The 23,224-nt window shown below is 38.5% G+C and overlaps 1 protein-coding gene across 2 annotated transcripts; it reads right to left on the reverse strand.

The window, feature by feature from the left end:
• Positions 1 to 16,657: 16,657 nt before the first annotated feature.
• Positions 16,658 to 22,984, reverse strand: LOC110605354 (probable serine/threonine-protein kinase PBL19). 2 transcript variants are annotated; one of them, XM_021743865.2, is made up of 5 exons: positions 22,305 to 22,984; positions 19,462 to 19,722; positions 17,915 to 18,037; positions 17,045 to 17,500; positions 16,658 to 16,945 (listed from the first exon to the last, which is right to left on the reverse strand). In XM_021743865.2, the coding sequence occupies exons 1-5, from the start codon at positions 22,650 to 22,652 to the stop codon at positions 16,940 to 16,942; spliced, it is 1,194 nt and encodes a 397-aa protein (XP_021599557.1). In that variant the 5' UTR covers positions 22,653 to 22,984; the 3' UTR covers positions 16,658 to 16,939. The 2 variants fall into 2 exon arrangements, with proteins under 2 accessions (XP_021599557.1, XP_043808570.1); XM_043952635.1 differs by lacking the exon at positions 17,915 to 18,037.
• Between the last annotated feature and the right edge of the window lie 240 nt (positions 22,985 to 23,224).

The raw sequence follows: 23,224 nt of genomic DNA on the forward strand, positions 1-23,224 counted from the left end.
ATTTATAACTGCAAATAGTGGTGAAAGGATCGAATCCACAGAGAATTGAGAACTCACCTATTTCTCTTTTTATGACCAAGAAAATAAACTGAAACGATAATAAACTAAAAATGAGATAAAAACTGAAAGCGGGATAAAACGAGATAAACTGAAATTGGGATCAAAACTGTCAACAAAATAATAGGGGGAGTTTGGGATTGATTGTAGTAAACTAATAATGAGAACAATAATGGAAAGCAAATAATTAAATAAAGAGTAACCAATAATGAGAAAGCTCTAGTTGAAGTATTGGATCCACTTTAGTTGTTGGGATTGATCACAGACACTTTGTTCTTTTGGGTTGACCCAATTATCTCTCCTTATTATCAAATTAATTAGGGAACGTCCTCTAATCAATTACTAATCAACAAGTTGTCAAGGAACGTTATGTGAATGTTTATGTTTTATGCCATGCTATGTTTGTTTGGTGAACATTCAGGGACGAATGTTCTTAAGGGGGGAAGAATGTAATACCCGGCTAGACTCCGGTATCGGAATTCCTACCGTCTGGTGGAATCTCGGATGTTGGAAACCTCTAGAAGGGTAAAACCATGTTTTCATAAAATGTTTTAATGTATTTTATTGTTTTAAGCAAGAAAGGAAATTGAGTTTTGAATGAAAAAGACCAAGGAGGGATTTCCAGGTTCGGCCGCTGAACCTCAAGTTCGGCCGCCGAACATTGGATGGTTTAGGGGGGCAAGTTAGGCTTTCGAAAGTTTCAAAGGTTCGGCCGCCGAGGCTCATGCTCGGCCGCCGAACTTGCATGATTTTTGGAGGCACTTTAGGTTGCCGAAAGGTGGTCTGGCAATCCCTATATAAGAGCTCCATGGCCGAAACGAGCGAGTTTTCTCCCCATTTTCGGCCACGGTGAGTTCTTGCTCTCCCATGGTTCGTTTTTGATGTTTTTCCTCCGATCTTTCACGTTTTAACAAGCTTTATGTTGATTTGAAGAGATTTGAGCAAAAGAGCACGTTTTGAAGCTTGGAGACTAAAGAGTTGGTTTCTCCCCATCTCCGAGCTAGGGATCGTCTTTCCTCTCGTTCTTCAAGAGGTAAGAGTAGATCCATAGTTCATTTCATGTTTTAAGCAAGTTTTATGAAGTTTCTTGGGGTAGAAATGCATGTGTAGGTTTATGATGAGTCTTTGGTTAAATGTATGTTGAATATGCATGTTTGATGTGTTTTGGTTGGGGTTTAAGTTAGTTTGAGACCCCTATGTGCTTGTTGGCTTGAGTTTGCATGTTGTAGAATAGGAAAATGCATGTGTAAATGAGTTGGGAGGCTTTTGTGCATGTTGGAGCCGAGTTTCTGCCCTTTGGGAAGAACTCAGGTTCGGCAGTCGAAGGTTCTTTCGGCCGCCGAACTTGCCTGTGGTAGCATGTATCGGCTGCTGAACCCTACCCTCGAAAGAGGACTTTCGACTCTGGAAGGGAGTTTCGGCCGCTGAAGGTGCCGCCGAACATGCATGAGTTCCGTCTCTAAAGGGAACCTTCGGCCGCCGAAAGTGCCGCCGAAGGTGCATGGCTTTCGGCTCTGGAGGGCCTTTCAGCCGCCGAACCTGCCACCGAAAGTGCCCTGTTCAGCCCTCCTTTGCATGATTTCTATGATTGTTTTAAGGTGTTTTAGGGGGTTTTTGGGGAGTATTTTAGAGTCATGTTTATGGATGTTTGGTCCCTCATTTGAGTCCACCTGTGTAGGTTCGGACCCGAGGAACCGAGGACCTCAGCAGTGAGATAGCTGCTTCAGAGTCATTAGAGCTTCAGCTAGAGGTGAGTGGAATAACTCTTTATGTTTCAAAGCAAATAAGTAAATTTTGAGCATGATACATGCATCACGTATACCATGAGATATACTAGGTTGTATGCATTAGAATTCATGAATATGTTGCATTGCATAACTTGATGATGATGTGGATGGATGTTGAATGATCCTTTAGTCCTCGTATGATATGTTATGATGATGATGATGATACGGTATGGAAGACCAGTGAGGCCCATTCTACACCCTTGGTACTATGTTAAGAGAAAGACCAGTGAGGCCCATTCTACGCCCCTGGCACTATGGAATGTTATGTTATGTTATGTTATGTTAAGAGAAAGACCAGTGGGGCCCATTCTACGCCCCTGGCACGATTGGACTATGTAGAGGACTATTGGTGATAAGTCCATCCTTGATGTGATTTGTTTGTGCTGTGTTGCATTTCATGAAAGCATGAAATATAAATTGAATATGTTATTATTCTGCTCACTGGACTTTATAGCTCACCCCTCTCCCTTAACCCCCAGGTTTGCAGGTACAGGGTAGACCAAGAGGTCAGCAGGAGTAGAGTTATGTTATTGTAATAGCTAGATGTGGACATGAATATGATGTAATGTAAAAGTATAGTATATAAATGTAATGTAATAATATTTATGGAAGTTTAGAGTTGTGCTTGACCATAGTATGTTGTTAATCCCTTTTTAACACATGATCTTAAATGTTTAATGATGATTATGTTAACCAAGCTTAATGTATGTTATGTTACCCCATTGGAGTATATGATGAGGATTCCAGTGAGAGGTTTATGTTATGTTTGTGCATGCACAGGTTAAGCTTGGTGATTGAATGAAAGAATGAATGAATGAGTAAATGAATGACCAGATGAGAAAGTTTCCAAATTTTTATGTAATTGTTGATCATGTATGGGATTAAACAGGTTTAAAGGATGAATGTTTGGCTTGCTACGGGTCCCGGCGGCCTTAAGCCGATCTGGATCCTAGCGCCGGTAGCGGTTCGGTTTCCGGGTCGTTACAAGGTGGACTGCAGCCATGCGCAGAATGAAGGAAGCACAATCACACCTCTTTAGATGAGTTCACAGAAGAGCCTTGTGCAGACAAAAGGGATCTCAATCGCACCTATTCAGCTTCCATCGCATAAAACTCCTTCCAGCCTTCTACTGCAGACCAATCATGCGCAGAAGGAGGCAACTGAAACCAATTCTGCCATTCATCCAATGCAAACAGCCCATGCACATAAGGAACAAATGGAATTCCAAACGCCCAAACCAAAAGAGCATGCGGATCAATGCTTGCCCAAACCATCGGATAAGGTAGAGTTTATTTTGCTCGAATTCAGTACCAAATTGCAGCTAGCCATGGAGAAACACAAATTGGAGTTTAAAGTGCTGCCCAATCATCTAATAAATGCAAACATAAGGGCTAGAGGCACACCTCATCTGAAAGAGGAGAAGCTAATCATGTTACTTCATGAGTACATGGAAAAAATAGGATGGGTTATGACCATATCAAAAGGAGTGCTACACTTTTCACTCAATTCAGTTGGGACCCTTTTCCCTTTCCCAATTACTTGAGCCTTGATCAAGTGGATCGCACCATGCACACCACACCCAGAGGAGTACTCAGTTTTCTTTTGCATTTTAATTTTTCCAATACATTGAGGACAATGCATGATTTAGGTGTAAGGGTGCATATTTCTGAATCTTTATTTTTATTTATTTTTGCTTTGATTTTCAGTTTGAATTTTTGTTTTCATTTTCAGTGTGATTTTTTTTCAATTTTTTTTTCCATTTTTGCTTTCAATAACACACACAACCACAGTCTTCTTCTTTTTTATTGCTCTACTCAAACTTATAGACTATGTTAGATGAGCTTTCTTTTCATGACCCCATTGATGTAATGACTCTTTAAACTTAAGTTGAATCAATTGCAGTGAGTTGTTGTAATACCCGGCTAGATTCCGGCATCGGAATCTCTACCTTCCGGCGGAATCTCCGTTGGAATCTGGAGTTCTGAAGATGCCAAAGGCTTCTAGAGGGGAAAAATGTGTTTCTAAAATGTTTGTACTGATTTCAAATTTGAGTTTTTAAAAGAAAAGACCAAGGAGGCGTTTGCCAGGTTCGGCCGCCGAAAGTGAAGTTCGGCCGCCGAACATGGAAAGGCTTCGGGAGCGCCTTTGGCCTCCGAAAGTCTTGTTGGAGCGAGCCAAGGTTCGGCCGCCGAAAGTCAAGTTCGGCCGCCGAACATGCATGAGTTTAGGGGGCACGTTAGGTTGCCGAAGGTCTTTGACCAGGCCACCTATAAAGGGCCCTCAGATCGGAAATGGGAGAGTTTTCTCCCCATTCCCGAGCTCAGGTGAGTTTTTGTCCTTCCTTGGCCGTTTTCATGTTTTTCTTCATCTCATTCATGTTTTCATGAGTTTTATGGTTATTCTGAAGAGTTTTAAGCTTAGATCGAAGTTTCGGGAGCTTGGAGCTTTTGGAGCTTGGATTCTCCACACCTCCGAGTTAGAGATCACACCACCCTCAATCTTCAAGAGGTAAGTGTAGATCTTTGCTTCCCTAGTGTTTTTATGGAGTTTTATGAGGTTTTAATGTTTGAGTATGGGTAGTTATGCATGTTTAGGCTTTTGTGGGTTTTATGCCCAATGTATGTTATGTGATGTTGTGTTGAGAAGTTTAAGCTAGTTTCTTTGCTCTCTTTGCTTGTGGGAGTGTGTATGCATGCTTGGGAGAGAGTATGTGAGGTTTGGGGTTGTTTTGTGAGGTTTGGGAGGCTGGTATGCACGAAGGCTGAGTTCTGGATGAACTCAGGTTCGGCCGCCGAAGGTGGTTTCGGCCGCCGAACATGCCTATGGATGCATGGTTTGGCCGCCTAACCTTACCCCCGAAAGTTGAGTTTTGGCTTGAAAGCAGACTTTCGGCCGCCGAAGGCAATGTTCGGCCGCCGAAAGTGCCTGACTTTCGTCTCTGGAGAGAGGGTTCGGCCGCCGAAGGTGCCGCCGAAAGTGCCTGTCCAGCCTTTTCATGGCTGTTTTCTATGCATGTTTCAGTGATGTTTAGAGGGGTTTTTGGGTAGTTGCTTATGAGTTGTTAGAATGTGTTTAGTACCTCATGTGAGTCCATCTGTGTAGGATTGGACCTGAGGAGAGGTGTCTAGCTTCAGTGCTAGTTGACCCTGAGTTTGTTGAGCAGTGGCTTCAGGTGAGTAGAACTAAACCAAATCTTTTATTTTAAGAAAATCAAATGCCTAAAGCATACTCATACATCATGTTATGTAATAGGATGATTGCACTAGTTTCACCATGCCCATGCACCATGTTTATATGTGATAGGATGATTGCATTAGTTTCACGAAGGTGACGCATTGCATAATTTGCTGTGTATATGATGAGATGGGTGGACCAAGGCGACCTCAATAGCCCGCAAGTCTGTCATTTAGTCTTTGTCAGACGGGCGAGTACATGTAGGAAAGCCCCATGAGAGCTCCTTCGGGGCCAAGTTTTGACAGAGGGAATGTTGGGGTCATGTCTAACCCTGAGGGGAAGGACGTTTCGTGAACCCTCTAAAATCACCCGCGAAAGGAAGAGATTGCTAGCGTGAACTCAAGCGGGAGTGAGATGTTTGTTGTGCAATAGTTGTGATGTGTTGCACTTCATGAAAGCAAGAAAAGAAAAAGAAAGAATAAAATAAAATGTCTTTAAAATAAATAATAATAAACATAAAAATGGAGAAACTAAATAATAACAAGAATAATAATAATAATATTGATAAAATGAAATAATTAAATTACATGTTTTCTCTGTTTCTACTCACTGGGCTCTTGTAGCTCACCCCTTTCCCTTAACCCCAGTTTTGCAGGGCCAGAGTAAGTAAGCCAGAGTTCAGTCAGAGTAAGCTATGGGGAAAGAAGAGGTTCAAGCATGGGTTGCCATGTTTGGTTGTAATAGCTTAGTTGTGTTTTGTTATGTATAAGAGATGCTTGTATGTATATGTTTATGGAGATAGTGATAGTTATGTAAGAAGTTGCTAAAGAGATGATATGTTATGTAATGCTATGTATGCTTTGTTCGCTTGTATAGCTTAGTTATGGACATGATGATATATGGACATGATAGATGGACTTGATGTATGGTCCTTATATATGTAAGAGATATGAAAGAATAGAAAGAGTAATGTTATAAAGAGATAGAGCCAAGTTAAGAAAAGTATAGATATGCCATGTGTTGTAGCATGAGATGTATAGAATTGTGCTTTGCCTAGAGGGTTGGTAAATCCCTTTTTGTTATGCATGATCTTGAGAAAATGTTTTAAATGTTATGAGTCTTGAATGGCCCGTGGGGGAAGAAAGGGTTCCAATCCCTTGACCCGAAGCAGGCATGGTTTTATGAAACGTTTTCGTGTTGGCCAAGCTTAATGATTCTCCATTGGAGCAGCCTTTATGGACTCCAGAGTGGGGATAAGGTATGAGCAAGAGTATGTACAAAGTTAAGCTTGGTAAAGTTATAAGAACAGTTTTCAGTTTTAGACCATACTCAGGGTAAGCCTGGGATATGGAAAGTTTTAAGTTTTATGAAATGTTTGATCATGTACGGGATTATACCTAGAGTTCAGGATGTATAGAGGCTTACTACGGGTCCCGGCGGCCTTAAGCCGATCTGGATCCTAGTGCCGAGCAGTTTGGGGCCGTTACAAGAGGGGTACCGGTTTCCGGGCTGTTACATTCATGCTTTGCCTTTATTTGATCTCTAACTCTTTCAGCAAAAAGAGATGGAAGTCCCGCTAATAACTTTTCTTTCCAAAAATCACATTAATTATGGAACAATTGGTACTCACTCTCACCAGACTATTCCCTTAAAGTGGGAGGTCAAGGGTTCGAGCAGTGGGGGAGGCGACCTAATTTCCTAAGGGAAATTTGGGCCAAATCCACTTGGGGAAGGATGCGTTTGACGAGAACCCAAGGGGACAAATCCTGCCTGGAACCCGTGAGGGTGAAGGGATGTTAAGAGCTGCTCACAACGCCAGTGGAAAGCCCGAGGTGGCAAGAGGCCAGGCGAGGGATAGCCCTGGGCCGTGAGTGGTAACAGTGCCGTGCGTACGGGCCGGGCTGTTACAGTTGTATTCATGTTTAGGAATTACCTTTTGAATTGAATCTTTGAGCTTGCCATGATGAAAAATATATTGATGACACTCATTAAAGAGAATGAATTAAAAGTTGTGTGAATAAATTTAATATGACTTATTTTAGCGCTTGGTGTTGATTTGCCCAAATCATTGAGAAAGAAAATTCGACAAAGGCCTAGACTTCATGAGCACAAATTGAAAATTGTTCCAATGGTTGAAAGACTATGAACAGAGCTAGTAACCACTTGGACAGGTGACCAACTGAGTAACTGGGGGTGGGTATCACCAATATGTACCTTCACGTCAAAAGGTTGGTGACTTTTTCAAGCAAGATTAAAGTGCAGAAAGCTGAATAAGAACTTCAAGGTAAGGGCAAGTCACTCTGAAAGCTAGAAAAAGTCTTAACTGAACAAGAACATGTGCATGTATAATCTCTCTCTTGAGGAAAACAAATACTAGCCATGGTAGGTGAAGGGAAACAATGAAAGAAGGTGAGTAACCTTGATGCATATATTCTGTAATACCCGGCTAAGTCAGACATCGGAATTCCTACCGTCCGGTGGAATTCGGGGATGTTAGAGACGTCTAGTACGGTATTAGAAAGAGTTGCTAAATGTTTTTAAGACTTTGTAAGGTTTAGCTTAGAAAATGAGTTGAGTTTCGTGGAGAATTGGCCAAAGGAGTTTTTGTCATGTTCGGCCCCCGAAGGTTAAGTTCGGCCGCCGAAAGTGCCCAATGTTCGGCCCCCGAAAGTTGCATGGTTTTGCATGCAGTTTCGGCAGCCGAAGCTGAGGTGGTCGGTTAGTTGTGCACACTCCTCAGTCCGTGGTTTGGCCAGGTGTTCACCTCCAGATCATGACCAGAGGGTAGGCCACGTCTCCCTTGACTCATCTGCAAGCTTTTAAGCTTAGGCAGAGGGTTGGTCGTGTTTTCAGTAAGTTTGAATGTGTGTGAGAGAAAAGTGAGGTTTTGAGGTGTGGAAGCTTTGGAGGAGGATTTGCTGAGTGTGGTTGTTCCTCTTCTGATTTCAGGAGGTAAGGGAAGTTTTTATATGTGTTTTAATGAGTTTTAACAGCTTGTTAAAGAGGGTATGGGAGGTTATGTTGAGTTGCATGCTTAGGTTAGTTTTGATGAGTTCATGGTGTAAGTATGTGTATGTGTTATGTTTGTTGTTTTGTTGGGGTTTTAAGTTAGTTATGGACCCCTTGAAGCATGTACATGAGTATATGCATCGTTTGAGAGGTTGAATGCATGCTTTGGGGAGTATGGAAAGAGTTGGGAGGCTGGTTGAAGCTTGAAGCTGAGTTCTGGATGAACTCAGGTTCGGCCGCCGAAAGTCCAAGTTAGGCCGCCGAACATGCCTGACTTTCGTCTCTGGAGGAGACATTCGGCCGCCGAAGGTGCTGCCGAAGGTGCCCTGTCCAGCCTTCCTTTGCTTGTTTTGCATGCATATTTTGAGGTAGTCTAGAGGGGTTTTGGGGAGTTGTTTCTCAGTTGTATAGAGTATGTTTGGTGCCTCATTTGCGTCCTCCATTGTAGGATTGGACCCGAGGAACCGAGGTGTTTAGCAGTCGTCGTAGCTGTTTCTGAGTTAGAGGTAGCCCAGAGTTAGCCAAGCAGTGGCTACAGGTGAGTGGAACTAAACTAACTATTTTATTTTGAGAACTGACACGATTCTAGCATGCTCCATGCATCATACATTGCCATATTATATCTTAGGTTGTGTTGCATTAGAATTCACGAATATGATGCATTGCATATGTTGTTGTTCCTGTGGATGAATGTTGGATGATCCTTAGCCCTTGACAGAGAGCAGATACAGATTTATGGCATGAGATAGCCATACCAGGTCGCCCCTGGATAGTTCAGGTCGCTCCTGGTACTATGAGTGAGTGAGACAGCTGGGCTGTCAGAGCAGAGATAAGTGGAAGACCAGGTGATGACATTGTCTCCTTGGCACAATTGGTTATGTTTGAGATCAGAGAGATAAGTGGAAGACCAGGTGATGACATTGTCTCCTTGGCACTATTGGTACTCGAACATATAATTGAGGGCTACTGGTGACAAGTTCATCTTTGAGCTGATATGATTGTGCTGTGATGCATTTCATGCGAACATGTAATTAATGAATTGTTTTATTGTTCCTCCTCACTGGGCTCTAGAGCTCATCCCACTCCCTTAACCCCAGTTTTGCAGGTCCTGAGATAGCTATGGGAAATTAAAGTCAGCAAGAGGACAGAGGAAAGTTGTGCTTGAATGTATGCTGTAATAGTGTAGTGGACATGATGTAATTAAACGAGTAACTGTCATGTAATGTATAGATTTGTACTGTCATATACGGTTAGACTTGTGCTTTCCCTAGTGTTGTTGCTGTTGCGTGATGTATGCTTAATCCCCTGTACATGAATCCTGTTTTACGTTTCTTGATGAGAAATGTGTGAGTTAGGCTTAATGTATGGCTTTAATGTGATACCAGTGGATTGTGTTACAGATTAAAGGGTTTTATTTCCATGACCCACAGCAGATAGTAGTCCCTGGTATAGGCCCTGAGGGCCATTTCAGATTGACATATCTGAGTAGCAGCAGTTAAGCCTACAGAGTTTTACAGGATTGTTGAGTCTATTTGTATCATGTCTGGGATTTATCAGGTACACAGAGAGTATAGTCGGCTTGCTACGGGTCCCGGCGGCCTTAAGCCGATCTGGATCCTAGTGCCAGTGATGGTTCGGACCGTTACTGAGGGGTACCGGTTTCCGGGTCGTTACATATTCTTCACTGCAATAATTCAAAATAGGTGTTTAGAGTAAGAGCTTAAGTGGAAATAAGGATCAAGTAGCAAAGAGAGCTTCTTTGACTATGTTTATTTGCTTGAGGACAAGCAAAAAGCTAGGTGTGAGAATATTTGAACGAGCATATTTTAGACCATTTTATCATGATATTATTGATGTTTATTTACATCTTATCTGCCTAATTTTGTGATTTTGATCTCATTTTGCAGAAGATAGGTGTAAAGAGACAATCTGGCGAAAATGCTCTTAAAACTGCCAAAAAAAGTGCCAAATATGGAAAGTGCCAAATAAGAAAAGTTTTCAAACATGGAAAGTGCCAAATAAGGAAAGTTTTCAGATAAGGAAAGTGTCAAATAAGGAAAGTTTTCAGATAAGAAAAGTGCAGAAGCAAAAACAAATAAGGAAAGCGCAGTCAGCAGATTATTTGAAATTCAAATTGCAGATCTTTCTTTCCTTGTTTAAAGATGTACAGACACCTCAGCAGTCAGATCTTCCTATTCAGGAAGCGAGATCTCAAGAAGATGCACTTGCCTCTCATGCATTCAGTATTCAAAGTTCGAAATTCAAACGAAGGCTCCACCTAAAAATGAAAGTTTGGACAGCGTCTCTTTCCTTCTGCACAACCTTGCCGCGCACCTCCTTCCTTTTGAAGAGCCAATCCGCGCGCCTCCTTCCTTCTGAAGACCTTGCCACATACCTCCTTCCTTTTTAGACACAACTTGGGCAGCAAGTAAGGACCTAGGGCGACACTTTCAACTATAAAAAGACACATAAGGAGCCTCCCCATGCTTTTTCTACACCCCCTTGGACACACCTACGGGATTGCAAGTGGCCACATCTCTTCTTCTTCCTTTATTTATTTTTGGTTTTTTTTTCAGCCATGGGTGGCTGAAACCTTTTATTCTAGTTGAAGATTGGTTGAAACTTAAGTTGTTTTATGAATTGTGAGATATGAACATAAGTTGTTTGTCTTTGGTTTATTCAATATTCATACAATTTCATGCTTGATTCTATTATTGCTTTGTTGTTTTGATCAAATTGGCCATTTGATTCTTGATTGCAAGGTAATATATTGTTAGTTTGGATAATTTTAAGTCCGTAATTGCTTGAATTGTTCAAACATAAGAACACTTGGTGTAAAAACTAAGAAAATTGTATGATCTAGCAACATCTCATGCGTTTGAGTAGTGATAGAGCATATTTTAGTCCATTTTATTATTATGCTCTTGATGTTTATTTATATCTTTTCTGCTTAATTTTGTGGTTTTAATCATATTTTGCAGATATTAGGTGTAAAGAGACAATCTGGAGAAAATGCTCTTAAAACTGCCAAAAAGTGTCAAATATGGAAAGTGCCAAAAAAGGAAAGTTTTCAAATAAGAAAGTTTTCAGAAAAGAAAAGTTTTCAAAAAAGGAAAGTGCAGAAGCAAAAGCAAATAAGGAAAGCTCAGTCAGAAGATTATTTGATATTCAAATCACAGATCTTTCTTTCCTTGTTCAATGATGTGCACACACTGCAGCAGTCAAATCTTCCTATTTAGGCAGCAAGATTTCAAGAAGACGCACTTGCCTCTTCCACATTCAGCATTCAAAATTCAAATGAAGGCTCCACCTAAAAAGGAAAGACTGGACAGATTCGCTTTCCCTTCTACACATGCATGCCGCGTGCCCACCTTCCCTCTGAAGAGCAACTGCGCGCCTCCTTCCTTCTGAAGCCCTTGCAATGCGATTCCTTCCTTTCCGGACACAACTTGGGCAGCAAGTACCTCTTGGGCAGCATCTTGAAGACACTTGGACAGCAAGTAAAGGCTAGGGCAGCAAGCCACACGCCCCACTCCTATTCAGGAAGCAAGCCGCACGCCTCTCACCTTCTGAAGCAACTTGGGCAGCAAGTCTTGCAAGGGCAGTACCTTGGGCAGCCTCTCAACAACTTGGGCAGCAAGGAGACCTAGGGCAACACTTTCAAATATAAAAAGACACATAAGTAGCCTCCCCATGCTTTTTCAACTCTCCCTTGGACACACCTACGGGATTGCAAGTGACCACATCTCTTCTTCTTCCTTTCTTTATTTTTGGTTTTGTTTCAGCCATGAGTGGCTGAAACCTTTTATTCTAGTTGAAGATTAGTTGAAACTTTAGTTGTTTTATGGATTGTGAGATCTGAACATACATTATTTGTCTTTGGTTTATTCAATATTCATACTATTTCATGCTTGATTCCATTATTGCTTTATTGTTTTGATCAAATTGGCCACTTGATTCTTGATTGCAAGGTAATAAATTGTTAGTTTGGATAATTTTAAGTCCGTAATTGCTTGAATTGTTCAAACATAAGAACACTTGGTGTAAAAACCAAGGAAATTGTATGATCTAGCAACATCTCATGCGTTTGAGTAGCTAGGATTGGATCTCTCTATCTCTTCATGCAATTAACAATTTTTTTTATGTCTAAGGCCCAAGGACGTTCCTTGGCAATTTGTTAATTAGTAATTAATTAGAGGACGTTCCCTAATTGGTTTAACCTTAAGGAGAGACATGGTGGTGAGAAGCATCTTCCATCTCCATAACTAATCTATTGAATCAATCAAAAGAACATAAGTTTCAATGATCAATCCAAACAATTGAAGTGGATCCAACTCTTCAACTAGACCTTTCTCATATTTGATTTCCCTTTTGTTTTATTATTCGCTTATTTAATTGCTTTCAGTAGCTGTTAAATTTAATCAATCTCAAAACCCCCCATTTTATTTTCAGTTTAGTTGGTTTCATATTTATCTCATTTCAATTTATTTTGCTTTCAGTTTCGCTTTCAGTCAATTCTCTTGGTCTTGTTAAGAAAAATAGATAAGTTTTCAATTCTTTGTAGATTCGATCCTTTACCACTATCTGCAGTAATAATATTGTTAATAACCGGAAAGGTTATTTTTGACCGGTTTCGACAACTGCGAGTCAAGTAGCTAGGATTGGATCTCTCTATTTCTTAATGCAATTGACAGTTATTTATTGCCTGAGGCCCAAGGACATTCCTTGGCAACTTGTTGATTAGTGATTAATTAGAGGACGTTCCCTAATTGGTTTAATCTTAAGGAGAGACATGGTGGTGAGAAGTGTCTTCCATCCCCATAACTAATCTATTGAAACAACCATAGAAACATAGTGTCAATGATCAATCCTAACAACTAAAGTGAATCCGATTCTTTAACTAGAGCTTTCTCATTATTAATTTCTTTTATTTTAATCATTTGCTTTCTTTTATTGCTTTCAGTTTTAGATCTTTTGAATCAATCTCAAACCCCCCCAATTTACTTTCAGTTTATTTGCTTTCAGTTTATCTCGTTTCAGTTTACTTCTCTTTCAGTTTATTTTTGTTTCAATTAATTCTCTTGGTCTTGATAAGGAAGATAGGTAAGTTTTCAATTCTCTATGGATTCGATCCTTTACCACTATCTGCAGTAGTAATATTGTTGATAATCGAAAATGTTAGTTTTGACTGGCTTCGACAACCGCGAGTTAACGAGGAGGTGGGTAAAAGAGTCTGACTATGGTCCTTTGCCCGCAGCTCGGCCAGAAGCTGCTCCCTTATCTTCTGTAGCTTCTGATCTACATCTTCCTCCTCTTGTCTGGGCCTCTTCTCCATGCGATACTCTTCTTTTCACTCCTCACTCTCCGTTCTCCTGGCTATTCTCTCAGAATAGCTTTTTGCCTCATCGTTGTCAATGAGTTCCCTCACCCTCCTTCCATGAACTCTAGCTATTGGCTCCTCCTCTCTATCAATTCCTCTGCTTCCTACTCTGGTTCTATGGCTGCTTTGCTGAGGGACTGGGTGGTTAAAGGTTGGTTGAGGTTTAATGGTAAGGGTTCCCTCTGCTATGGGAAACACATTCAATGGGGTATTGAGACCCCTTTGTTGCATTATTTGCCCCAGCCAGTGGGCAGTGTTTTGCAGTTGAAGGGCTATGGTTTGGAGTTCTTGGTTAGAGAGGGTGTTTCGGGGTGTGTTTCCTATTGAGCTTGGTGAGGGTACATGCAGCATTGGTGGTTGGCTGGTGGGGGTAGTAGGGCTGGAGAAAGAGAACTGCTGTCCTTCTTGGGCAGAGCTCAGGTTATTTAGAGTGTTAACGGTGTGATTTTCATTGTGGTTTGCCATTGTGGATCTCAATGGGTTTTACAAGAAAGGAACTCTGGTGACGAGAAGATCTCCTTTGTTTCCCACAGACGGCACCAATTAATGTTCTGAGATCCAAGGAATAGGGTTTACAGTAGTTGTGTAAGTTTGGCTGGAGAGGAGAGTGTTCCTCTCCTTTTATTCCTTCCCTTTTGTCTGCTAATGACACTTAACGGCCTCTCTGTTACAGTGCCACCTGCCCCTGTCACGCAAGTCCATACGTACGAGAGCGTCAGACACCCTCTCCACGCCAGACGGCCATTTAATTCCCTCTGGCTCGCATGCGGGCAGGACTGCAAAGTGACTGGGCCTTCTATCCTTCCTCATGTCTCGTCACCGGACTGAGCTTCTTCCTGATGGTCCTGGACTTGTGAGTGATCCGGTCCGCTTCGTGGGTCTGGATCAGGGCTGAAGATGTTGATCTGATCTATCAGCGAGGCTTCATGGGATTTGGGCCAATACTGCCCTCATGGGTCCGGCCTCCTCCTGAGACACGTGAAGCCCGACGGTTATCACTTTCCATATAAAATTCATTAACATAATCACCTTCATACGATTCTATCTCTTTAATTTTCAATTAGCTCATATTTTGAAGGTTTTTTTTTTTCTTATGGCTATCTTTGTCTCAATTATAGTATCAATCATGGGATGTGTGATTACCCAACTCTTGCCAATTAACTCAACTTTCTTAAATAGATAGAAGTTGGATGAGAGTTATTTAAATATTAAGATTTCTTAATTCACGTGATTTTACTACTCCACTACCACCACCTCTGCTGCAACCACTATCCACCACTATTGAAGTTTTAGTAAACTTTATTTTCTTAAAAATATAGTTACTTGAAGGAAATGTATTATTGGATATTAATAATATATGATGGTAAGTGTTAAAATTTTTAATTTTTTTTATATAATTAAATTTATTGATACATGATTTTGTACTTAATTAATATTTGAGATCTTTAAATTTCTTACTCTATAATTGAAAATCATACATGTTAATTGAATTTTTAATTTTTCTCTATAATTATTTTCTTTGTTTTTATGGTTATAAATTATATATTTAATTAATAATTTTTTCTTATATTATTCTAAATGATAGCGCCAAATTTAAACCATTTTATCATGTTGTTATTAATGTTAATTTACACTTTTTCTGCTTAATTCTGTGGTTTTGATATTATTTTGTAGAAAATGGTGTAAAGAGGTAATTTGGTGAAAATGCTCTTAAAACTGCTTAAAAAGGGACAAAGGAGAACAAGCTTATTGTCCAAGTTAAGTTGCAGCCGAAGTGAAGATAAATAAGGAAAATGCTAAATAAGGAAAGTGCTAAATAAGGAAAGTACATTCAGCAGAGTAATTTGAAATTCAAATTTCAAATCTTCAAGAAATCTTTTCCTTATTTAAAAAGCCAAATCTCAAGAAGATGTACATTCAAAATTCAGCTAGTTTAGGAAGCCAAATCTCAAGAAGACATACTTACCTCCCAAGTAATCAAGACATACTTGCCCCCCAAGTAATCAAAACATATTTGCCTCCCAAGTAATCAAGATTCAAAATTCAAAATTCAAAAAAAGGTTCCACCTCATCAAGGAGATCTAGAGCAACATTTTCAATTATAAAAAGATACATAAGAAGCCTCTCCATACCGTTTCTACTCTCCCTTGGACACACATACGGGATTGCAAATGGTCACATCTCTTCTTCATCTCTTTCTTTATTTTTGATTTTGTTTCAGCCATGAGTGGCTGAAACCTTTTTTTCTAGTTGAAGATTAGATGAAACTTTGGTTGTTTTATGGATTAGGAGATCTGAACATACATTGTTTATCTTTTGTTTTTCAATATTTATGTAATTTCATGTTTAATTCCATTGTTGCTTTGTGGTTTAGATCAATAGGGCCTATTGATTCTTGATTCCAAAATAATAATTTGTTAGTTTGGATAGTTTTAAGTCCGTAATTGCTTGGATTATTCAAAAACAAATAACTCTTAATGTAAAAACTAAGAAAATTGCATGATCTAGCAATATCACTATGCGTTTTGGTAGCTAGAATTAGGTCTCTCTATTTCTTAGTGCAATTGACAGTTGTAAGATGCCAAAGGCCCAAGGACGTTCCTTGGCAACTTATTGATTAGTAATTAATTAGAGAACATTCCCTAATTAATTTATGCTTAAGGATGGATGTGGTGGAGAAGCGTCTTCCGTCTCCGTAACTAATTTATCGAATCAAACAAAGCAACCTAAGTTTCAATGATCAATCCCAACAACTGAAGTGGATTCAATTCTTCAACTAGAGCTTTTCTCATATTTGAATCTTCTTTACTTTTATTATCTTCTTTACTTTATTACTTTCAATATTAGTTTAATTCAATCAATTTCAAAATCCCCTTTTATTTTACTTTCAGTCTATTTACTTTTAATTTATTTACTTGGTCTTATAAGGAAAATAGGTAAATATCAATTCCCTGTGAATTCGATCATTCTGCCACTATTTATAGTTATAAAATTGTTGATAACTAAAAATATTATTTTTTATCGATTTCGACAACCGCACAGTCACTAAATCAAGGATAAAATAAAATATTATGATTTGTAATGCATCAATCAATAGTTTTAAGTTTGAAATCTAAAAATAAAAAGAGAAAATATTTTAATTCTTTTGATGAGTGGAATAAATTTATAAAAAAAGTACATTATTTTACAAAATAATTTATATTATTTTATAAAATAAAAGTATATTGTTGTATATAATAGTAATATAAAATATTTTAATAACCGCGCGGGCAAACTGCTAGTTCTATTAAATAGTATGGTCGCTTTTGAGCAAAGTTGTGTTTCCTTGTTTCCCACAGCGTGATTCCACTCGTAATCTTTACAAGACAAAGACTACACTCATAGTAGGGTCCAACACAACCAATACTCGATAGTAAAGTTGAATTCAATAAATTCTTGCAATGAAGCCTGCAAAATTCTGCAACTCTGACATTTTACAATGAATTTGTGATGTAAACCTGAAGAAAAATGTCTCCATTCAACATTCAAGGCTTTATACCTGTCAAAAACTCAAAAGATAGATTGATCAGCAAAATTTTTAGGATCTTTTGGGCCTGATTAATGAATAAAGATATTAAAGAAATTGGTATACACTAACCCTGATCGGTTTTCTGTCTACCATTCTAGATTGAGATGATTTGACATTTCTACTAGTCGATGTGCCTGTGCTCGTACTAGCAGTAGAAGTACTTGTGCCTTGTGAATCTTGTATTGCTTGCTTCAAGCTCTCAACCACTTCAGTCATAGATGGCCGTTCTTTTGGATTCTTGTTCAAGCAGCTATCTGCCAATTTTGCAATTTTCTTCGCTGATACGATAGAGTATTCATTTCTAAGTCGTGGGTCCAATATCATGCTGAACCTTTTACTGTCAGCTGGGAACTGTTTCACCCAATCAAGAAGCTTCTGCTCAACTGTTGGCCTGTTTCTTTCAAGGGTTCGCCTACCAGTAAGGATTTCATAGAGCACCACGCCGAAAGTCCATATATCACTGTGGCTTGTGAGGTGACCTGTCTCAACATATTCTGGGGCAGCATACCCATATGTACCAACCACCTGAGACCAAAAATAATCCATGCACGTTAAGACTTAAAGCCTAAAGCATAAAAATATTTAAATGTAAGCAGTCAGCTTTGAACGTATGACAAATAGTTAGAGACCAACCAGGCCAGGAAAACATGTGATTAGAACATTTTACAAGATTTATTAATGCCCATAAGGGCAGGGGAAGACTACAATGCATACGGAGATATTACTCGATTTGCTAATTACATTATGAGTCCATTCAGCCTCAAGAGTTCCGTACTCGCTTTGTATCTAACAAAAGTAAAAGTCTTTACCCCCTCTTTCCTGTTCTCAAGCAGCTACATTTGATAGCCAGAGAACCATTATTGGCCGAAAGGGCAATGTGAGCAGGGATGGTTTTCTACTTCTGTACACATGTGCACTGATAGAATTGGAGCTACTTACCCCTGTCGATACATGAGTACGGTCACCTGTTGGCCCTTCTCTAGCAAGCCCAAAATCTGAGAGTTTTGGTTTAAAGTTTGCATCCAATAGGACATTTGAGGATTTGAAATCTCGATATATTACCTGCAAAATTAAGGGAAGGAAAGAAGAAAGAAAAGAAAAGAAAAAAAAAGTCAACAAGAATTAAACCTCCTAGTATACCAAAAGTTTCAATGCAGAGAAAAGGTTGGGAGGAAAAAAAAGAAAAGAATAAGAAAGGGCAGTATGTTTTGTGGCTAGCGATTGAAGGTTGGATTTTCTATTTTGAAGCTGCCTTGAAGCAGACGAGAATGATTTAATCTAGGCTAACCATCTTAAGAGCAAGAAGATGGCATGTCGCAGAAAGTGTAAATCTTCAAGAAAACTATAAAAAAAAAAAAAATTGCATTTTCATTTTCCTCTATATTTCTACATATCAGCAGAAAAACTGTACAATTTTATGTTCTTTGCAATATTTTTCATCCTGCTGCAGTTTTATGTTAGTGTAAGAATTCCTATAATTCATGGACAACGATCATGCTACCATAAATAACTCATTAATCTTAGACTTTAAGTGTAACACTTGATCCTTAGACCTTGAGACAAGGAAGTGCCTAGCCATCAAGGAACAAGCAGGGTTGCATTTTCATAATCATAGCAAGCACAACTGGACTGAGAGAATAAGAGAATGTGCAAGCATGGAGATAAACAATGCCTTCTACCATATTAAAAGGACAAAAGAAGGAAGTCCACTGAAAATGAATTAATAGGGGAAATTGATTAAATTATATAACTCTAAGGAAGATCAGTTAGATTCTCTTCAAATGGTGGAGATTGAAGAAAGCACATATAATACTAGGAAAAGAATCAACAGAAGGATCTAAAGAATTAATGTTTTCCAGTTGCATAGTTTTTTGATAATTAAGTTCATATATAGAGAAGAAGTCTGCTACTTGACACAGAAAAAGAGTTCTTTACGGTTCTCATCCATGAAGATTTTTCCTGATAAATTCTCAACATAGCAAATTAGGGAATTTTGAAGTTCATATCTATCAAATGGCTAAATTGGATTCAATGCAGAACTACAGATATCTCACATTGATTAATGGATTCAGATACCTACCATAGAGAAAAGAAGAGAAACTGCTATGTCATCTTCTAAGAAAAGAGACATATTTTCTTCACAAAGAGAAAACGCACTATCCTCTCGCGTGATGCAACTACCTATATAATTAAGAAGTTTTAGATCCCACAAGTTGTAGGATTGATGAGGAAGAGGATGTGAAGGAAGTGAGAAAATGACAGTTCGAACTCAGTGGGGATGTACTGAAAGATTTATAAAGATAATCAGACAATTTTTTTTAAATGAGAAATTTACAAGAACATGTATCCAGTAGCCATTAGCTAACACCTACAAAGACGGATACTCATTTTAAGTTTCAACGTGGTAACAATTAGCAAAACAAGCTCCATATTCTTTGATCACCAGACGCTTTAATTCAATTCAATTGAACAAAAGAAAATAATACCTGGACTTCCATTCCCCAATGTAAGTAAGCCAATCCTTCAGCTGCACCAAGCATAATCTCTAATCTCATTTTCCAAGGCAAAGTGGGCAAACCTTTATTAAATAGATGATCCTCCAGACTCTTGTTAGGCATATATTCATACACCAGTAACCGCTGGATCCCTCTTTCATTATCCACCGAGCAGTAACCTAGAAGTTTTACTAGGTTTGGATGACTAACAACTCCAAGAAATTGAACTTCTGCAAGCCATTGTTTATGGCCCTATATCAGAAAATAATTATCATGGCAAGAAGCAGGGATTAGTCTAAATTACAAAATAATTTATCCAATCAAAAACAAAGGGGAAAAAAAAACAAACTGATTAAAGATATGAAGAAAAGCAATTAAGGGTTAAAGAAAGCCAAAGTCGATCATGATTTTCACAAAGCTTAAACTCAAAATCATAAATACATCTTTAAAATTAACAAGAAGACACTGTGGAACAAAAGCTTCTCTTTGGAACCAATGAAGCGGGCAATGCACCAAAAAGGACACCTCTCTTTTCCTTGCACGGAAATCAGTTCTCAGTAAAATTCACATTCAGTAAAGCCATAGCTGTAACATACTATTGAGAATATGCCACTACCATTAATACTTGATCTTAAAGAAAATAAAGAGAAGCAAAAAGCTAGGTTATGTGTGACCAACACATGACTAATATGCAAAGACTGCTAAGAATCCCACATCACTAAGGGATAACCTTAGTAAGAGCTTAATGAGTTCTTAGGCACCCTCCTCCTGTGAGCTGGTTTTTCAAGGGTGAGATATAGTAAATAGCTTATTCCTCACGTGGTTCCTATCAAATGTTATCAGATCCAGCCGTAGCTTGCAAGACCCGGTACTCGGAGTTAGTCTGACCTATTGCATAAGGACATAGGTCTATGTGACGCGGAACCCTATAGATTAAGTCCATGTGACGTGATAACAAAGAATGCAATCTCGCACTCTCACAAAAGCACGCAAATAGCATGAAAGGACGGACGCAAATAGCATTGAAAGGATTGCAATCTCATGCTCTCACAAAGGCACTCAAATAGCATGAAATTGAAATGACTGCAATCTCACACTTTCACAAAGGGACGCAAATAGCATGATAGCATGAAAGGACGGCTGAAGTTTATATAAAAAAAATAAATCTAACCTTAAAAGACCAAGAATAAACTGAATCCTGAAAAGTTAAACAGGGCTGACCAAGAATAAACTGAATCCTGAAAAGTTAAACAGGGCTGGACGAGCAGCACATTAAATCCAAAAACTAGGTCTAAACAACTAAACTAGCAATATTAAAGTAAATAAGAAATAAATAGGCTTACAAAATACATCATTAGGACCCAAATAGCATATATAACACGCCCCCAAGATTGCCATGAGTTGTGGACGTGCTTTGACCCAAATAACATATATAACACGTCCCCAAACAAATAAGTTTACAAAATACATCATTAACACCCAAATAGCATATATAACACGTCCCAAGATTGCCCATGACGTACTTTGCACATACTCCTTAAATTGCACATACATTGTACGTGTTTTTTCAAATCTGCCAATTTAGTTTGATGGACTTGCACACCTTCTAATTAGATCCAATGGACTTAAATCTTCATAAAATCCAATCTTCATAAAATCCTTTCTTCATCTTCACTTTAGAATTCCTTTGTGTAATTTTGACCCGTAAACTTGATTATGCTCCTTAAGCCCATAATTACTTGTATCAAATTTGTCCCATTTGAATCGAAGCACACCCAAAGTGAATTTGGTTCATATAAATATGTTTTTAAACTCTTTTTAGACCCATTTGAATTATATAAAATTGCTCCAAATTATTGTTGCAAATATGCTCTTTTGAATCTGTATCACAATGTAGGGAGTCAGCCATGACCAACAAGAATGTTCATTCCCAAGCATGGGATAATGTTATGAATCCTACAGGGCTCAAAAACTGCACTAAGAGACCAATATGCTGACTATTCAATAACGAAAATTTCATTTATCTGGTACTCCATTCCACCGATTCCTCTCTCCCTTCTCTTAATCCAATACAATCTAGAGAAAACAAAAGAAGAAGGATGGGAAGAGCAAAAACTGGGAAGTAATAAACCGAGGAAAGTACTAGAGTTTGTAAGCCACTCAGATAGTGAATTTCAGCATATTAATTGAACTAAGCATTTCTCTAGTTTTTGTCCTCAACTTAGTGTCTTTTATTGCTAAATGTTATCACAGTTGCCAAAATTCTTGCCCATTAACTATATTTCTTCACTAAATCTGTAATCCATGTAATTGGCACTAATGTTCTCCAAAATATAAACTTGTCACTATCAGCAAAGCATTATATATGAATGGAATCCAAGACTTGAGTCCACCCAAAAGGAGTTGTTTTCCACTAGGAAAATATGTTAGGTCAAAACAACTGTCCTCTTTTCATATCACTTCTGGATTCCAACACCAGTCCACCTACCAAATCATGGGTTCTGAAAATTCTAAACAAGTTTTAGTGCTTCTGCCATTTTCTGATATTTTTATTACAACAGAAAAGGACAGACCTCCTTCACTCTTTACATCTATTAGTTTAGTTATATAAAACATTCTCTAATGATGACTTAAATTGACAGTAAATCAAATTTTGCAGCCATTTGTGTCACAGTTAGTTGAAAATGGAAATAACAAAAATGGATGCAGCACAAAATTTCCAAGAAGCTAATCCACCAAAATTGTATTATAATGCAGAATGCATTCATTAAAATTAAGAAATTGCTAGAATAAAAATAAAGATAAAAGAAGAAAACACAAATATGAGTTCTTACCTGCCAGCCATACTTGTTGAGCTTCTTAATGGCAACTGGTATAGAATTTACTTGACCATCGGCAGGCCTAATTGTGCCCTTATACACACTCCCAAAACCACCTTCTCCAATCTTGAGGAGTCTGTTAAAACCATTTGTTGCCTCTCTGAGCTCTTCAAAAGAGAAAACTCTCAAATTATGCTCCTTTTCTTTGTACAATTCCGTTATACTTCTTGGAGAAGGTAAAGATCTTGTTGTACGGCTCAAAGGTAAAGTGTCTGGTGTGCTTCGGTTTCCCAATTCTGGAGCTGATCTTGAATCTCCTTTCTTCTTCTTCGATTTATCCTTGAATATATAAAAGCACTTCATATTCTTACTTCAAAGCTCTCAAAATAAAAAATTCCCACAATCTAAAAACTAGTTATCCAGTTCAACAACAGTTAAAGAGATGATCAAATAAAGGAAAACCCAGAAATGAAAATGAAGGAAAGCCAACAGATTATATAATGAAAGAAGGAAAACAATAGAACCCAGTTGAGAATTTGAATAAAAGTGTGAAAACAACCAACCAAGAAGATAATTAAACCAGAGAAACTTCAAAGTAATAATGAATGGAGAGGACAAGCCGTGTAGATAAAGGAACAAAGAATTCTAACAGGAGAAATAGTAATAGAAGAAGCAAAAACAAACAAAAAAAAAAAAATTACTCTGATTAGAAAGGGAAGAAAAACAGCTCAATGTGGAAAAATAGAACAGAGAACTAGAAAAGAGACTCACAAAGAGAGAAGAAGAGATAACTCGCGTGTGGGGAACGTAACAAGAAAACAAACAGTACTGGAGATTGAAAAGGACAGGAGTACTAGTCCCATAATTTATTTTTCTTTTTTTTTTTTGTTGAATAATGTTTTTTCGGGGGAGGTCTACACGATCATATCATCAAA

Source organism: Manihot esculenta, chromosome 17, assembly GCF_001659605.2.
Source record: "Manihot esculenta cultivar AM560-2 chromosome 17, M.esculenta_v8, whole genome shotgun sequence".
NCBI lineage: Eukaryota > Viridiplantae > Streptophyta > Magnoliopsida > Malpighiales > Euphorbiaceae > Manihot > Manihot esculenta.

Coding starts and splice junctions, on each gene's coding strand:
- LOC110605354 (XM_021743865.2), bottom strand. CDS start 22,652: ATGAAGTGCTTTTATATATTCAAGGATAAATCGAAGAAGAAGAAAGGA. Junction 19,723..22,304: donor TCAACAAGTATGGCTGGCAG/GTAAGAACTCAT, acceptor TTTCTGATATAG/GGCCATAAACAATGGCTTGC. Junction 17,501..17,914: donor GTACTCATGTATCGACAGGG/GTAAGTAGCTCC, acceptor TTTTGGTCTCAG/GTGGTTGGTACATATGGGTA.